A 14557-nucleotide genomic window follows, 5' to 3' on the forward strand; every position below is an offset into this window, starting at 1 on the left:
TCCTCTTTACTGCTCGGTTCCACACTACCTCAAAGGGCGTGTATTGCCAGTGAGAGTGTGCATGTTTAGCAAAGACGCTTGGAAGAAGCTATCCCTCTGGCAAATTCCCCCTCCCCTCGCCCAGCTCTATTCACAGCATTCCTGGGCTGGACGCTTTCCTAATCTGTTCTCCATGTAAATGCCAACACACTAGCTTCCGGGTCCAGAGAGCTGACGCTTTGGTGTCCTAGGATATAGTGCGCGTATGTGTGTGTGTGTGTGTGTGTGTGTGTGTGTGTGTGTGTGTGTACGAGAGCGCGCGCGCGCAGACGACCGTGAGCTTCCTCTCCAGGCACAGTGCAGACAGAGCCCGCGACAATACTATCCAAGTAGCCTCCCGCAACGCTAGGCAACTGCAGCCTCCGCCCACTCAGCCCAGTGATTGGCTGGTTTTGCTCATCATTTCCCTGCTAGCAAGAGGGAAGGGCCAGTGACGCCCCCGAACCCAGCTGCAGAAGCGGCCGCCACCTCCAATGCACAAGGTGTCACATCTAAAAAGAAACCTGAGCCCCAGGGAGGCGGGCGCGGAGCGACCCTGGCCGGGCTGGCGCTAACCGCGCGGGAGGGCTCCTGGTAGCGCTGGAGGACCAGAGGCAGCTCCGTCGCAGAGGACCTTAGCGAACCTGATCCTAGGATCCAGGCTCCACGCTCTCCTCGCATTTTTCAGACCCCCCCCCCCACCACCACCGGTCTAATTCTCCAAAACGGAGCCTTTATATCGAGAGAAGGTGCGGGAGCAACCAGGGCTTTCGCGGGCACCCAAGATGCGCTCCATTAGGAAGAGGTGGACGATCTGCACTATAAGTCTGCTCCTGATCTTTTATAAGACAAAAGAAATAGCAAGAACTGAGGAGCACCAGGAGACGCAACTCATTGGGTAAATTCAAAGCTTCATTTCAGGATATGACTCAAAGTCAAGCCATAAATGAAATGTGCATAGAGTGATGGTTGTGATACTGTGAGTATTTGAGCTTGTGTGTGGCTTCTCTCGTGATTTAAATAACAAAGGCTGTTGTTGAGGTGTGTGTGTGCTTCTCTACGCTGTTCCCAGTAGGAGTTCAACTTGCCCTGTGCGGTAGTGACAATTGTTATCCGTGCCGGTTGTTTGCACGCCAAAGGAGAAGTCACTGCAGAAGTGTCAACAAAGAACGTGTCCTTGTCCTTTTAATCCGTGGGCAAAACTCAAGCGAGATATCTTTATTCACCAAACGGTTGTCCTTCCTTCTTTCTCTGCCCTGTCACTCTAGGGAGATACTAGAGAAAGCTGATTTCCTGAAAAGATGAAGTTTAAAGCCCACTAAGGAGGAAATCCATCTTTTCTTTTTTTTTCTTTTTCTTTCCTTTTTTTTTTTATTGACATTGGACAGATTTGTGCATTTTAATTTGAATTAGTAAATCCAGCACCACCACGTAAAACGCATAAGCGTCCTGGATAGAGTTTTAGAAGGAAACTGGGTACTTCATCTTAACAGGCAATATTTCTGTTATTTCTTTAGTTTGTCTCTAATTGAGTTCAGAATCTCCCCACCCCATTAAGTTCTCTAAATATCACACTTCCTTCCTCCCTCCTCCTGGGCTCTGTGCCTTTGAAGTTAACCCAGGGGGTGGTGCAACTTTGTGTTGGGGACAGAGCTTGGAAGCGATTTTCTGAGGATGTGAACCTGGTTGTCAACTCTGTTCAAAGTCTTGTTTCGGAAATCCTCCCTAGTCCGGAGGCGTCCACTGTGGGAAACTCTACTCTAGCAGAGATTCCCTTCTGGTTTTTATTTTCTCTGACACTATTGAAACGAAGAATGAGAACTTGCCTGTGTGTGTGTGTGTGTGTGTGTGTGTGTGTGTGTGTGTGTGTGTTTATAGCACTGCCAAAATATACTTTTAAACTTCATGCAGCCCATTTAATATTCCTGTTCCTCCCTAATTAACGAGTATTTAAGTGCAAAACGCACATTTATCCTTACAGAAGGCATTGCTATTCTATAAAAACCGGGATAACAGTAGTACAGCCAAAAGAGACTGGAAAAAAAGAAAAGCAAATAAAGAATGGGCTGAATGGTTGTTATACATCAACAAATCTGTTCAGGATCTGTTCATTCGGGGAAAGAAAAAAAATTAAAGAACCCTCTGAGATCCTTTACACAGGAGTGGGTGGTTTGAAAATTCAGTCATGACAGTTGTCAGAAAGGAGGACTTTGGTGTCTTAGGACTGGGCGGCAGGGTGAGCAATCTCTGGTGACCTGTGCTTGCCAGGCAGACAAAGAGGTCTTTAGCAAGGTGGTGATCCCGCGCGTGGGGGCTCTGATAATAGGCGGAGCCTGGAGTGTGAAGGTCGAGGCTCTTTGTTCCTTTCCACGTTGGTGGGCTCTGAAGATAAGTCTGTGTGGAGACAAAGCGGCCAAGCCCAGCAAGGACTCTGAGGGTTTGGGACCTTGGATGGCAACCCTGGAGAGCAGGAGTGGGAGGGGTGGATGTAGGAAGGGGGGCGCCAGATCCTAGGGAAGCATCCTTTCTGAGCCGCCCTAAACTGCAGGCGAGAAGAAGGAGCGCGCTATCAGTCCTTTTAGGGGAATTGACAGACCCATTACAGTTCATATGACACAGGAAACGTTTCTTCTGTGGCCCTTTACTGGATGCGGAGGGCAGTGGACGCAGCCCTGGGCGCTGAGGAAGAAGAGGCGGGCACCGGCGCAGCGGTTGGGCTAGCGGGACTGAGCTCTTCTCCGCACCCTTTCCAAGCAGAGCTGAGGGTTCAGTTCTTTGAGAAGGCATGGGGCGGGCACTTGAGTTAACCAAACAGGAAGAGTGGTGCGCATTAGATCGATCCCCAGTGAGCTAGCATCCAGGGTAGGAGAATGAGCGAGAAAACGGGGGAAATCTGTTTTTGCAGGGATCAGACTCCCTTCTTTTAAAACAACAACAACAAAAAAATCACTTTCAGTGCTTGGCGGCAACCCAGTCGGTCCTCAATTAAAACCTGCAATTTCAGTCCCTTGGGGCAAGGCAAAAAGCTGGCCACAGGCGTCACTCTCTTACCCCTGCCCCTAAGTGTCCGGGCTGCTGTGCCGCCTTGGCTTCCTGCCCCAGACGTAGCTCTGAGCAATTCCAGAACGGTAGTTAGTGTCCCTGAGCGCCCATTGCCTTTTCCCCAGAATGAAACGTTCAGTAGAAAAGCTCGTGATACAAACTCGTGGTTTTCTTTCAAATCCCAAAGAGTGCTTCTGGTAGCGGAGTTGACTCATCAGACTATCTAATAATGTCTTTGACTCTACTCAAGCCTTGAGGGGAGGTCGGGCTTTATTTTATTTTATTTTATTTTTTTAATGAGTTTAAACTAAACTGGATGATGGTGCCAAAAGCTCAGATCAGTACTTAATTTCAAAGTAAAGTAACAGTCAGTTTCTGGCCTTTGGGGGGCACTGCGTCCCTTGCAGGTGGGCAGTAGTTGCAGTTACAGGACTCCCATAGCCCTTTAATATTACAACATCCCACCAAATATATATTTAGGTTTCCTGCTTCCATTCCCCCGCCCCGCCACCCACAGGCAAGCATCTATTTGACCCCTTTCCTCTTTTAACGGAGTCCCATCTAGAGATAATGTAGCATTACTCTCCTTGAGCAGTCATTCTCTGCAGAGGGAAAAAGAAGACCAGCACAATTTTTGATTAAATATCCACGTTTTCATATGTCCAAAGGAACACTAGGAGTATGTTTTTAATAAGGAATTATTCTAGAATAGGTCAAGTGATAAAAGAACTTATGTGATTGATTAACTCAAAGAATTGCAAAGAACTCATGTGATTGTTATAACTTAATAAAGTTTAAGTCAAAAGGCATTGGTTATATTAGTATTCTAGTCTTGACAGGCTTCTACTGCGCCCCCCCCCCCCCACACACACACCTTAATGGCACTGAAAGTTGTGGGGTAATATGACTCCCACAGGTAAAATACATGATATGCTCATTTAATGTGACAAAAACTGTAACAAACTTTAATGTGATATAGATGTTTGATTGTTATACTTAAAACTTGCTACACATTATTTTCCTGGTTGACCACAAATGACACTTTAACTTATGTTTATTATCTGGAGATTTCCTTTATAATAGGCTTATTACTGAGGTTATATTACTAAGTTATCAAACATATTGTGAAATTGGTGATAAAATTGATGGTGAAAACAAGTATTCAGAGTATTACTGTTGTCAGCCAAGGTAGTTTCAATTTATTCTAGGGTAGAATATACTCTTGTAAATTAGGAATTCCAGAATTTGCACTTACTTCCCATGTTACATTTGCAATTCTGCCAAACCCATAAGCAATAAGTTAAAGTAGAACATCTCATCTTTATTTTCAGTTGTTTGGTACCTATGTAATAAATAAAAACCCCAAATTGCCTGCTGTTTGTGTTCAATCTTAGTTTGATGTGAGTTCTTTTCTTTTAAATGACTTTTAAAACTTTAAATTAGGGAGGAAGTTTAGCCTAGCCCTAAGGGAAAATATTCATTTTGAAACCAAGTTATGAAGAGTTTCATCAGGCTTGAATGTAGGTCTTTGGGGATCAAGTTTCCAGAAAAGAATTAAATCATATTTGTTATGAACTGCAGAACGAAAATGGATAAATTGTGGTAAAGCCTGTAAATTCATATCAAAAGAGAAAAAAATATTTTAGATCCTAGGTAACAAAATAATGATTAGTTTAATCTTAGAGATGACTGTCTTCCTGGTTTTTTTTCAGTTATAAGCAAGAATAATGTATAATACATTGCTTTATGAGTGATTTATCTGATGTGTTTTCTATTTTGCCTTTAAAAGCACATATTAAATATTTTGGTAGATAGTCCTATGCAAAACATGTTTGTGGTGCAGCTGTTCAAAAGTCATGTCCAATCTGGAATACGAAATAAGCAGTGGGTGGTGACATCCCTCATGCCTTACATTCACAGGAAGGAAGTCTTTTCTAAGACAGAATGCTACCAAGGCCACATGTGAAAAATCTCTTGGGACTTATTGAACTTTATACACAAAAAATTTGCCCTAGAATCTCAGACTACACTGAGCTTGGCCATCTCCCACATGAATTCTGTTGACTATAAGGGAAAAGTGTCACTACTTGTAGATAATCCCATTCAAATTTCTTTCCCAGTCACTAACATCTGATGTTTGGCCTATCATTAGTTAAATATACATAATTCAAACAGAGCAAGATGATAACATTTTATTCATATACAACTAATCTAAACTTTTAAAATTGCTCCTGAAATTTTGGTGGTCCTGAAAAGGCTCCATGTAAGTAAGTACCTCCTAACAATCATTGTACAGATAAAAATGCATCCACATGTCAGTGCAACAGTCTCCTATAGATGTAAAAAGTGCAACCATGTGTATCTGTACTTCTATGAAGATAAGTTAGTATCAGAAATAATTATTATAATCTTAGAAAACTATGTAGCATTATTCTTCTTGAGCAGTAATTCTCTGCAGAGGGCAACTAAGAAAGATGATATAGACAGGGTAATTGTTAATGAGGAAGATTGGAAAGATCCCTCCTTCCACAAAAAAAAAAAAAAAAAAAAAAAAGATAATTTATGCTTATGCTCTTAAAGGCACATCTTCAAAAATGTAAAAGTTAACTTCTGTACATGTTCACATTATCATTTACATGCAATTATTATCATTAAACATGCAATATGAAGACTGACTTCTGGGCCACGGAGTAGTGAAGAAAACACTCCTGTTTCCTTGCATCCTAAATGACCTCTGTAAAATGGTTATTATTAGCCATGCTCAGGCATGCAAATGTATCATTTTCATCAGTAGGAGAGTTTAAATATTAATTTTTATAGAGTTCCAAATTTCACAAGGAGTGGCTTCATCTGATGCTTTGAGATGCTTCAAATTTAAACTACATGTTTAAAAAAGAATGCAAACCAAAATACCAAACTATCAGCATCCAATTATGGAATTCATCCAACAGCTGTTACACAAGCAATGTTTCCATTGATAGGAGGAGAGGATTGCCTACATAATAAAACACAAATTTAGACTTTGTGATTGAACAAATAGTTATGTTACTTTTTAACTCTGCTTTTGAGATTCTAAGAAATTTTAAAAGTGACATGTAAATAAATAAATTTACATACTGAGTTGGCTATGTCTTTTTTATGTTCCATAATAATTGGCTTTTTCTCTGAATCTGATACATATATAAAGTGCCAAGAGAATAGCATATTGAAAAATAAGTTGTTTAGCTATGTCTAAATGATATAACTGATAACAGTGCTGTCTCTCGCCATCATCATTACCTCCAGATAATCAACACACCATGCCCCATGTGATACTAGCTGACGATACTGATTGAAAGGAGATAGTTTTTTTTTTTTTTTTGACACAGCAGAAATTATCAAAAGTTATGCTTACTGATGGGTTTCTTCCTACTACAATCCCTGTCTTTCAACCATTACCTACTATCAGGAAATTATCTTATTGTTGAGAAAATGTTTTGGTACCAATTTTTTAAATTAGCATTTCAATAATGCTTTATAAATTACTTTTTAATACAGAGAACCACTTGTTTCTCACAGTTATTCTTGTAACATCTTTCATCATGCTTATACTTTCCTTCAAAACTGCAGAAAAAATTATATCTAATTTTTCACCACTATGATTAATCAAATTAGGTACTGTTCGACTTAGACAAAATTCTAACTTTAAATTAGGTATTGTGCGACTTAGACAAAATTCTAACTTTCATAAAACTGTCATTTTTGTTTTGTTTCAGGGATGGTGAATTGTGTTTGAGCCGATCACTTGTGAATAGTTCTGATAAAATCATTCGAAAGGCTGGAACGACAATCTTCCAGCACTCTGTGGAAGGTTGGAAAATCAATTCCTCTTTGGTCCTGGAGATAAGGTGAGTTTCTTTAATAAGGCACAATTTCACATCATGTTCTCAAATAGGTTGGGCTTGCAAACTAATATGAACACTTGATTTATAGTGTAAGTATGACTACTTTAACAAAAGAGTGATACAGCTATATTTAATGCTGTTCATTGAAGAACTTGAAACCATAAAATAAAATAATTAAATAGTCATAAATTTAAAGGTAAATATGTAAGTTTCAAATATATATGTCTTTATATTAATGGAACAAAATAGTCAATAAGGTACAAGTACTTAATATGCTTAATTACTGAGGATGGACATATATTTTGAGAATACTGATCTCTATTTAGACCTCATTTGATCCTGTGTTTTCTCATCAAGATGTGAAAATAGAGACTACTCAACTCCTATTTTGGTGATCATTAAAAATAGATCTGACTTTATCTTTTAAATGGTTACATCTGTATGAGTATAAAATGGATAAAAACCAGAAAATAAACTTCTAGATTCTGTTTTATTTTTTATAATACATGGTATTTTAGCCAAAATAGACTTGAAATCAAGCTTAGTGCCTACATGTATCCATTAAGTTATTTTCTTCTATTATAATCCTGTTACTAGTAAGAAATCTCCTAATTATGGATATTACTTTATCTTTTCATTACATTTCTGTTAGATGAAGTCTAAATTAGAGTATTTCAGTAAATCATAACTCTAAAATTTCTAAAGAATACATCCTTTACATAATAAAACCACTGAATTTTTCTAGTATCAAATGTTTATTACACAATGGCTGAATATTAATGCAAATACTTTGTAAGTGTAGCTTCTTCATTAGAAGAAAATGGGTTGGTTTATCTACCCAGGTTTCTGCCTACTCACTTCTTGGTTCCTAACTACACACAAGGTGGACCGTAAACAAGGTTAGGGGCCAGTCTATTACAACTATCCTGGAAGTATGTATAGCCATTCATAGAATGCATTTCAGCAAAGACACTCACTGTAAGTTGAAATATACTTGAAAGATGTCTGGAAGTTTAAAAAATGATGGCAGGAAAATGCAGAAAAAGTTAGGCAACTTTGTGTTAAAGGTTTGGAAGTGACTGGAAAGGAAATAGGAATCAATTTACAGTACTGCCCAGTGATATAAGTTTGGTTGCTTTTAGTTTAGGGGGAGCTTTGTATATTTTCTTGATCTACTATAAAGTGAGGAGATGTGTAGAGACTAATGACTTTATTAATTGATGTCCCCTGGTGAGATCATGGCTTTTAAGGACAATTTGTTTTCACTTGGATAGGGAAATTAATTTCAAGCCAATATTAAAGATTAAGAGATTCCAAGCACCTGCATTCTTCCTGAGAGCTGTTTTGTTGAAGTGGTGAGGAACACGATGCCTACAGTTTGACATATTTATGTCCTTGGCTCTGTTCTCTCATGATCCCTGCATACTGTTTTCCTTTCTGCCTCAGACCGCCAGCTCCTATTTGAATTTAGATATTCTGCAACAAGTGAGATAATTATGAGAAATGAGGTAGCAGAAGACCATAAGACTAGATATAATTAAAAAGATTGATATTTCTTGGAGGCACATTGGGAAAAACCATAAATATGGTTAAATAAAAAGGAAGAAAACTGATTGATGAATAAGCATATCTGGAAAGAGAACTTTCATTGAATGGTTTAGCAAGAAGAAAGCCAACTAGGTTAGACTATACAAATCAGGTAAAGCAAAATAGTGAAAGAAAGTTAAGTAAAATAAGAAAATTATAATAGTTTAATTAACATATATAGCCAAGCTAAATAATGTTGGGTAAATTAAAATCTAGCAAGTGAATTAAAGAGTTGACACTAGTTTGATTAGTACATTCAGCTATGCCTTCCTAATATCTATAAAAAGTGAATCTTATAAATGTTCATATGACACTATAGATTTTGTTCTTATTAAGATATTCAAGGTAAAGGTGTTAAACATAAACTGACCTAAGAAATACACTTATTGCCCACTTTACAAATTCATGAGAGTTACATTTATATTTTTGAGTTGCGTTAGATGTTGTGAATGCATCTGTGAACTTTGTACTGAGAGATGATTTATTTGATTATATCCAATTCTTGTGGTTTGACTTTTTTCATATTTTTCTCATTTTTATATATCAAATAAATTCTAAAGAAATACAAATGCCAAATATAGATATGTAGAAATGTATGAGTTTAGTTAATTATGAGAAGAGCTTAGGACTTCAACAATTTATAGAATATTTTAAATTCTTAGTATAATATATATCAAGTTTTCCAAACAGGTAAGGCATATGGGTTAACTAAACATGATAGCAAATTTATATTTGCTTACCTGTCAAAAATAATTTGGTAGTGCATGCATATATTTGCTTTAAGAAAAGGATTATACCACCTTTTTCCTAGTTTTCATATTGAGTGATCTGTATAGGTAATTGTAGGTCATGAAGCATATTAGTAACAAAATAAAGACTCAAATTCTATCTTGTCTGACAGGTTCATATTGAACCAGTCTTGTTATAAAACAAATTTCTAGGAAGTTTATGTTTTGATACTAAAAATATGAACAATTATCATGCATATTTATGGACAACATCATGGCACTTTTTGTGCTGAAATAATAGAATATTATTTACCCAATATTCTGTGTCAAGTGTCAAAACATGGTCTAGTGTATAAATTAAATAAAAATGCTTTTCTTCGGAGGAAGATGGCCGCTGCGTAAGGGGGTAGCTGAAGTGCTGAGCCTGGTGCTCAGAACAGCGGCTTTAATAGAGACTTCGCCCAGCTTGTTAGAGCTCCTTTCACCTTTAATCTGTAGTGGACCACCTGGCCAAGCAGCAGAAAAAACAAAGAGATTAAAAAAGGGACGCTTGGCTCCCGGACGCTTTCCTGCTCAAAACCGCAGGCGCTTTGCGCCCATCTGCTTCCTCTTTCACTTCGCTCCCGGCAGAGAAGCTGAATGGGCAATCAGCAGTGGATTGTAAATACCTGAGGCAAAGAAAGCTCAGTACACCCCCGCCCTTTTTTTTTTTTTTTTTTTGAATATTGTCTATACAGGGAGAGTTAGTGGATTGGAATTGTTGGCGGGGCTGTAGTTTTGGGGCCGAAAATCCACTCCGCGGGAGCCGCCATTTGCTTTCTGCACGCTGTCTTGATGGCCCTGTCTACACGGTCCACTACTGAAGCTAGAGACTGGAACTGGGCTGCGTGCCGAACCCTGTCCTCCGAAGGCAGGTCCACGGCCTCAAGTGCCTCGGTCGCCGGTTCCCTGCTGCACCTTGGGGCATAGCCTGCTCTGGGGTCATTCGGCATCCCTCTGCGAGGGGTCAGGCGCGGCGGCAGCCGCTTGGGCCCCCCGCGGCGCCAGCCGCTTGGGCCCCCCGCAGCGGCGCTGCTAAGGTCGCAGACAAGCGCAGCGCCAAAGAGCGCGGACCAGAGGTGGAGGCGAAGGCAGCAGGATTTCAGTTCTAGAAAACTGGACTGGAAACAGAAGCAGCAGTTTGTATAACCCCAAGATCTTGCTTATTCCAGGAAACTGTAAGGGTAACATGAATATCATTGAGTAGGTCTAACATGACGGCAGACGCAGAGGGATCAAGTCTCTGACCTCTTCAACTGCGAGGGCATAGGGAGCTGTAAATTATCTAAAGCCTATTTGCTCAGGATTACTAGGCAATGCTGAGCTGACGTGGAGCTAGGGCGTACACTTTGGGCCCCTCAGAAAACACACACTGAGCACGAATTGGCTGCATTTAAGCCCCGGATCGCCTGCTTCTCGTGACTCAGCACTAACGATCCTGCTGAAATAACTAGTCGGCCCACCTGATCTCACAGAGGTAAAAGCCAACTGAGCACCATAGCCAGACCCAGGGAATCAGGAGTGAAGTGGGACTAGAAGCACAGAATCCCCGGCTACCGCTCCCACCAGGGCTGACAACAGAGGTCCCTTGCACCAGCTACCAGGGGAGTTGCTACCTAAGGGCAAACAAATTTGCTGGGGGTCCTCAGCTCCAAGACCTACAAACTTAGGGTCCGAGGGAGGCAAACAGAAAGGGTGTGCCCAGGCATCAGTGAAAACAGGGCTCCCAGGAGCAGCAGACCCGGCGTGTAGCCAGTAATGTGGTAAGCGTCACAGGTGAGTGGGGCCTGGATTGAGGAACCACAAGAGAAGGACCTAGACACTCAGGACTGGAGACTCACACAGTCTGGGAAGAAGAGCTGAGGCACAGTGATTGGTTCCCACCTATCACGAGGAGAAGCCTGGCCCAGTGGGCATAGCTCCACCTACTGGAAGAGAAGTTAATCGAGCTCTATGACTGCATTTATTATTATTAATATTTTTTTTAACGATTATTATTAGTATTTTTTTTATTTTTTATTCTCACTTTTTGTAGTTGATGTTGTTGTTGTTCTTTAACTTTCTTACTAATGGTTTCAATTTTTTTAATTCTTTTTATTCTATTATTATTATTTTTTTTAAACTCCAATTTCCATTTTTCTATTATCATTATAATTTTTGTTTGTTTTAAAATTTTTATTTTTTCGTTTTTTCTTTCTTTCTTTTCACTTTTTTTCTTTTGTCTTTTCATTTCTTTTCAATTTTCTTATTCCCCCTCTCTTGAATTCCACCTGCCTACACTCACTCTATTTAATCACTTCTTCCCTTCCCTTCTAATACCTCTCCTCCCAAGCATCAAATAAATTTATAAGAGTAAACAGTAACTCAGCAGTCAAACAGAACAAGAAGTATCATGAGCATAAAAAAGCAAGGAAGAAAAGGAGTACAAACAATGAAAGACAGCCTAAATATTCAGGAGGACCTGGAGTCATCAGAAAAATGGCCATATAAAGAACTCAAGGAACACCTTAGACAGATGGAAAGGAACCTTAAAGAGCACATTGAAAAGGAATTACATAAACAGATAAAAGAAGAAGTTAAGCATCTTTATCAGGAGATAGAGATTATAAAAAAATCAAACAATAATTCTAGAAATGAAGGAAACGATAAAACAAATTAAAAACTCAATCGAGAGTATCACTAACAGAGTGGAGCAAGTAGAAGCCAGAACGTCAGATAATGAAGACAAAATATATCATCTTGAAAAGAGTCTAGCCAACTCAGATAGACTGGTAAAAAATCACGAGAAAGACATCCAAGAGATTTGGGATAATTTAAAAAAATCAAACTTACGAGTCATCAGGATAGAGGAAGGCACAGAGATTCATGCCAAGGGAATGAGTAACGTGCTGAAGGAAATAATTACAGAAAACTTCCCAGAAATAAAAAAGGAAACAGATATACAAATTGTAGATGCATACAGGACACCGAGCACACAAAATCACAGTAGACCAACGCCAAGACACATTGTTATGAAGCTATCCAATATAGAGAACAAAGAGATAATATTAAAAGCTACAAGAGAAAAGAGGCAGATTACATTTAGGGGTAAAGCAATAAGGTTGACAACGGATTTTTTATCACAGACGCTGAAAGCAAGAAGATCCTAGAACAACGTATTTCAAACACTGAAAGACAATGGATGCCAACCAAGAATTCTGTATCCAGCAAAATTAAGCTTCAGATATGACAACGAAATAAAAATCTTCCATGACAAACAAAAGCTAAAAGAATTTGTAGCCAGAAAACCAGCATTGCAAGGCGTCTTGAGCAAAACTCTACACGAGGAAGAAATGGAAAACGATAACCAAAACCATCAGTGGGAAGTGCCTCGGTAAAGACAGAGGACGGGGGGAAAGCTAATCATGGAGAAACAATCGAAATTAGGGGGAAAAAAAAAAGAGATAAATAATCAAACATGGCAGGAAGTACAAACCATATATCAATAGTAACTCTAAACGTTAATGGCTTAAACTCTCCAATAAAGCGACATAGGCTGGTAACATGGATTAAAAAAACAAATCCAACAATATGCTGCCTCCAGGAGACACATCTGATTGGAAAAGACATACACAGGCTCAAGGTAAAAGGTTGAAAAAAATATACCACGCTCACGCTCCTCGTAAGCAAGCAGGGGTGGCCATTCTCATATCGAATAAAATCGACTTCAAGACTAAGTTAATCAAAAGGGATAAGGAAGGACATTATATACTGTTAAAAGGAACCATTGACCAACAAGACATAACAATTATCAATATTTATGCACCAAATAATGGCGCTGCGACGTTCATAAAACAAACTCTCCTCAAGTTCAAGAATCGAATAGACCACAACACAATAATCATGGGTGACTTCAACACACCTCTCTCACCATTGGACAGATCCTCCAAACAAAAGTTGAATAAAGAAACTATTGACCTCAATATCACAATCAATAACCTAGACTTAACTGACATATATAGAATATATCAACCATCATCAAGTGGATATACTTTTTTCTCAGCAGCTCATGGAACCTTCTCAAAAATAGATCATATATTATGCCATAGGGCAACCCTCAGTAAATATAAAGGGGTTGAGATAATACCATGCACTTTATCAGATCATAATGGAAGGAAACTGGAAATCAATGATAAAAGAAGGAAGGAAAAATCCTTCATCACATGGACAATGAACAATACGTTACTGAATGATCAATGGGTTACAGAAGACATAAAGGAGGAAATCAAAAAATTCTTAGAGATAAATGAAAATACAGACACAACATATCGGAATCTATGGGACACAATGAAAGCAGTTTTGAGAGGGAAATTCATCGCCTGGAGGTCATTCCTCAAAAAAAGGAAAAACCAACAAATAAATGAGCTCACACTTCATCTCAAAGCCCTAGAAAAGGAAGAGCAAAACAATAGCAAATGTAGCAGAAGGCAAGAATTAATTAAAATCAGAGCAGAAATCAATGAAATTGAAACAAAAGAAACTATTGAAAAATTAACAAAACAAAAAGTTGGTTCTTTGAAAAAATAAATAAGATCGACAGACCCCTAGCCATACTAACGAAGAGAAGAAGAGAGAGAACTCAAATTACTAACATACGGGATGAAAAAGGCAATATTACAACAGACGCTTCAGAAATACAGAAAACAATTAGAAATTATTTTGAAAACCTATGTTCCAATAAAATAGAAGATAGTGAAGACATCGATAAATTCCTTAAGTCATATGATCTACCCAGATTGAGACAGGAGGATATAGACAACCTAAACAGACCAATATCAATTGAGGAAATAGAAGAAACCATCAAAAGATTACCAACTAAGAAAAGCCCAGGACTGGATGGGTACACAGCAGAGTTTTACAAAACCTTTAAAGAGGAACTAATACCAATACTTTTCAAGCTATTTCAGGAAATAGAAAAAGAGGGAGAACTTCCAAATTCATTCTACGAGGCCAACATCACCCTGATTCCGAAAACAGACAAAGACACCTGAAAGAAAGAAAACTACAGACCAATATCTCTAATGAACCTAGATGCAAAAATCCTCAATAAAATTCTGGTGAATCGGATACAAAGGCACATCAAAAAAATTGTGCACCATGATCAAGTAGGATTCATCCCTGGGATGCAAGGATGGTTCAATATACGGAAATCCATAAATGTTATTCACCACATTAATAGACTTAAAGATAAGAACCATATGATCATCTCGATAGATGCAG

The 14557-nt window shown here is 38.9% G+C and overlaps 1 protein-coding gene across 1 annotated transcript in view; it reads left to right on the forward strand.

Moving 5' to 3' along the window:
• Positions 1 to 479: 479 nt before the first annotated feature.
• LOC308657466 (CMP-N-acetylneuraminate-poly-alpha-2,8-sialyltransferase-like) overlaps positions 480 to 14557 on the forward strand; it is a gene marked incomplete at its 3' end in the record, with an annotated part of 50948 nt that continues 36870 nt past the window's right edge. The window contains exons 1-2 of the mRNA XM_081309191.1: positions 480 to 916; positions 6816 to 6947. Of these exons, the coding sequence (XP_081165317.1) occupies positions 804 to 916; positions 6816 to 6947 (245 nt within the window). The 5' untranslated portion in view covers positions 480 to 803. The remainder of the gene's footprint in view (positions 917 to 6815; positions 6948 to 14557) is intronic.

The sequence above is a fragment of the Spermophilus citellus genome (genome assembly GCF_964194105.1).
Source record: "Spermophilus citellus genome assembly, chromosome: 1".
In the NCBI taxonomy this organism is placed as follows: Eukaryota; Metazoa; Chordata; class Mammalia; order Rodentia; family Sciuridae; genus Spermophilus; species Spermophilus citellus.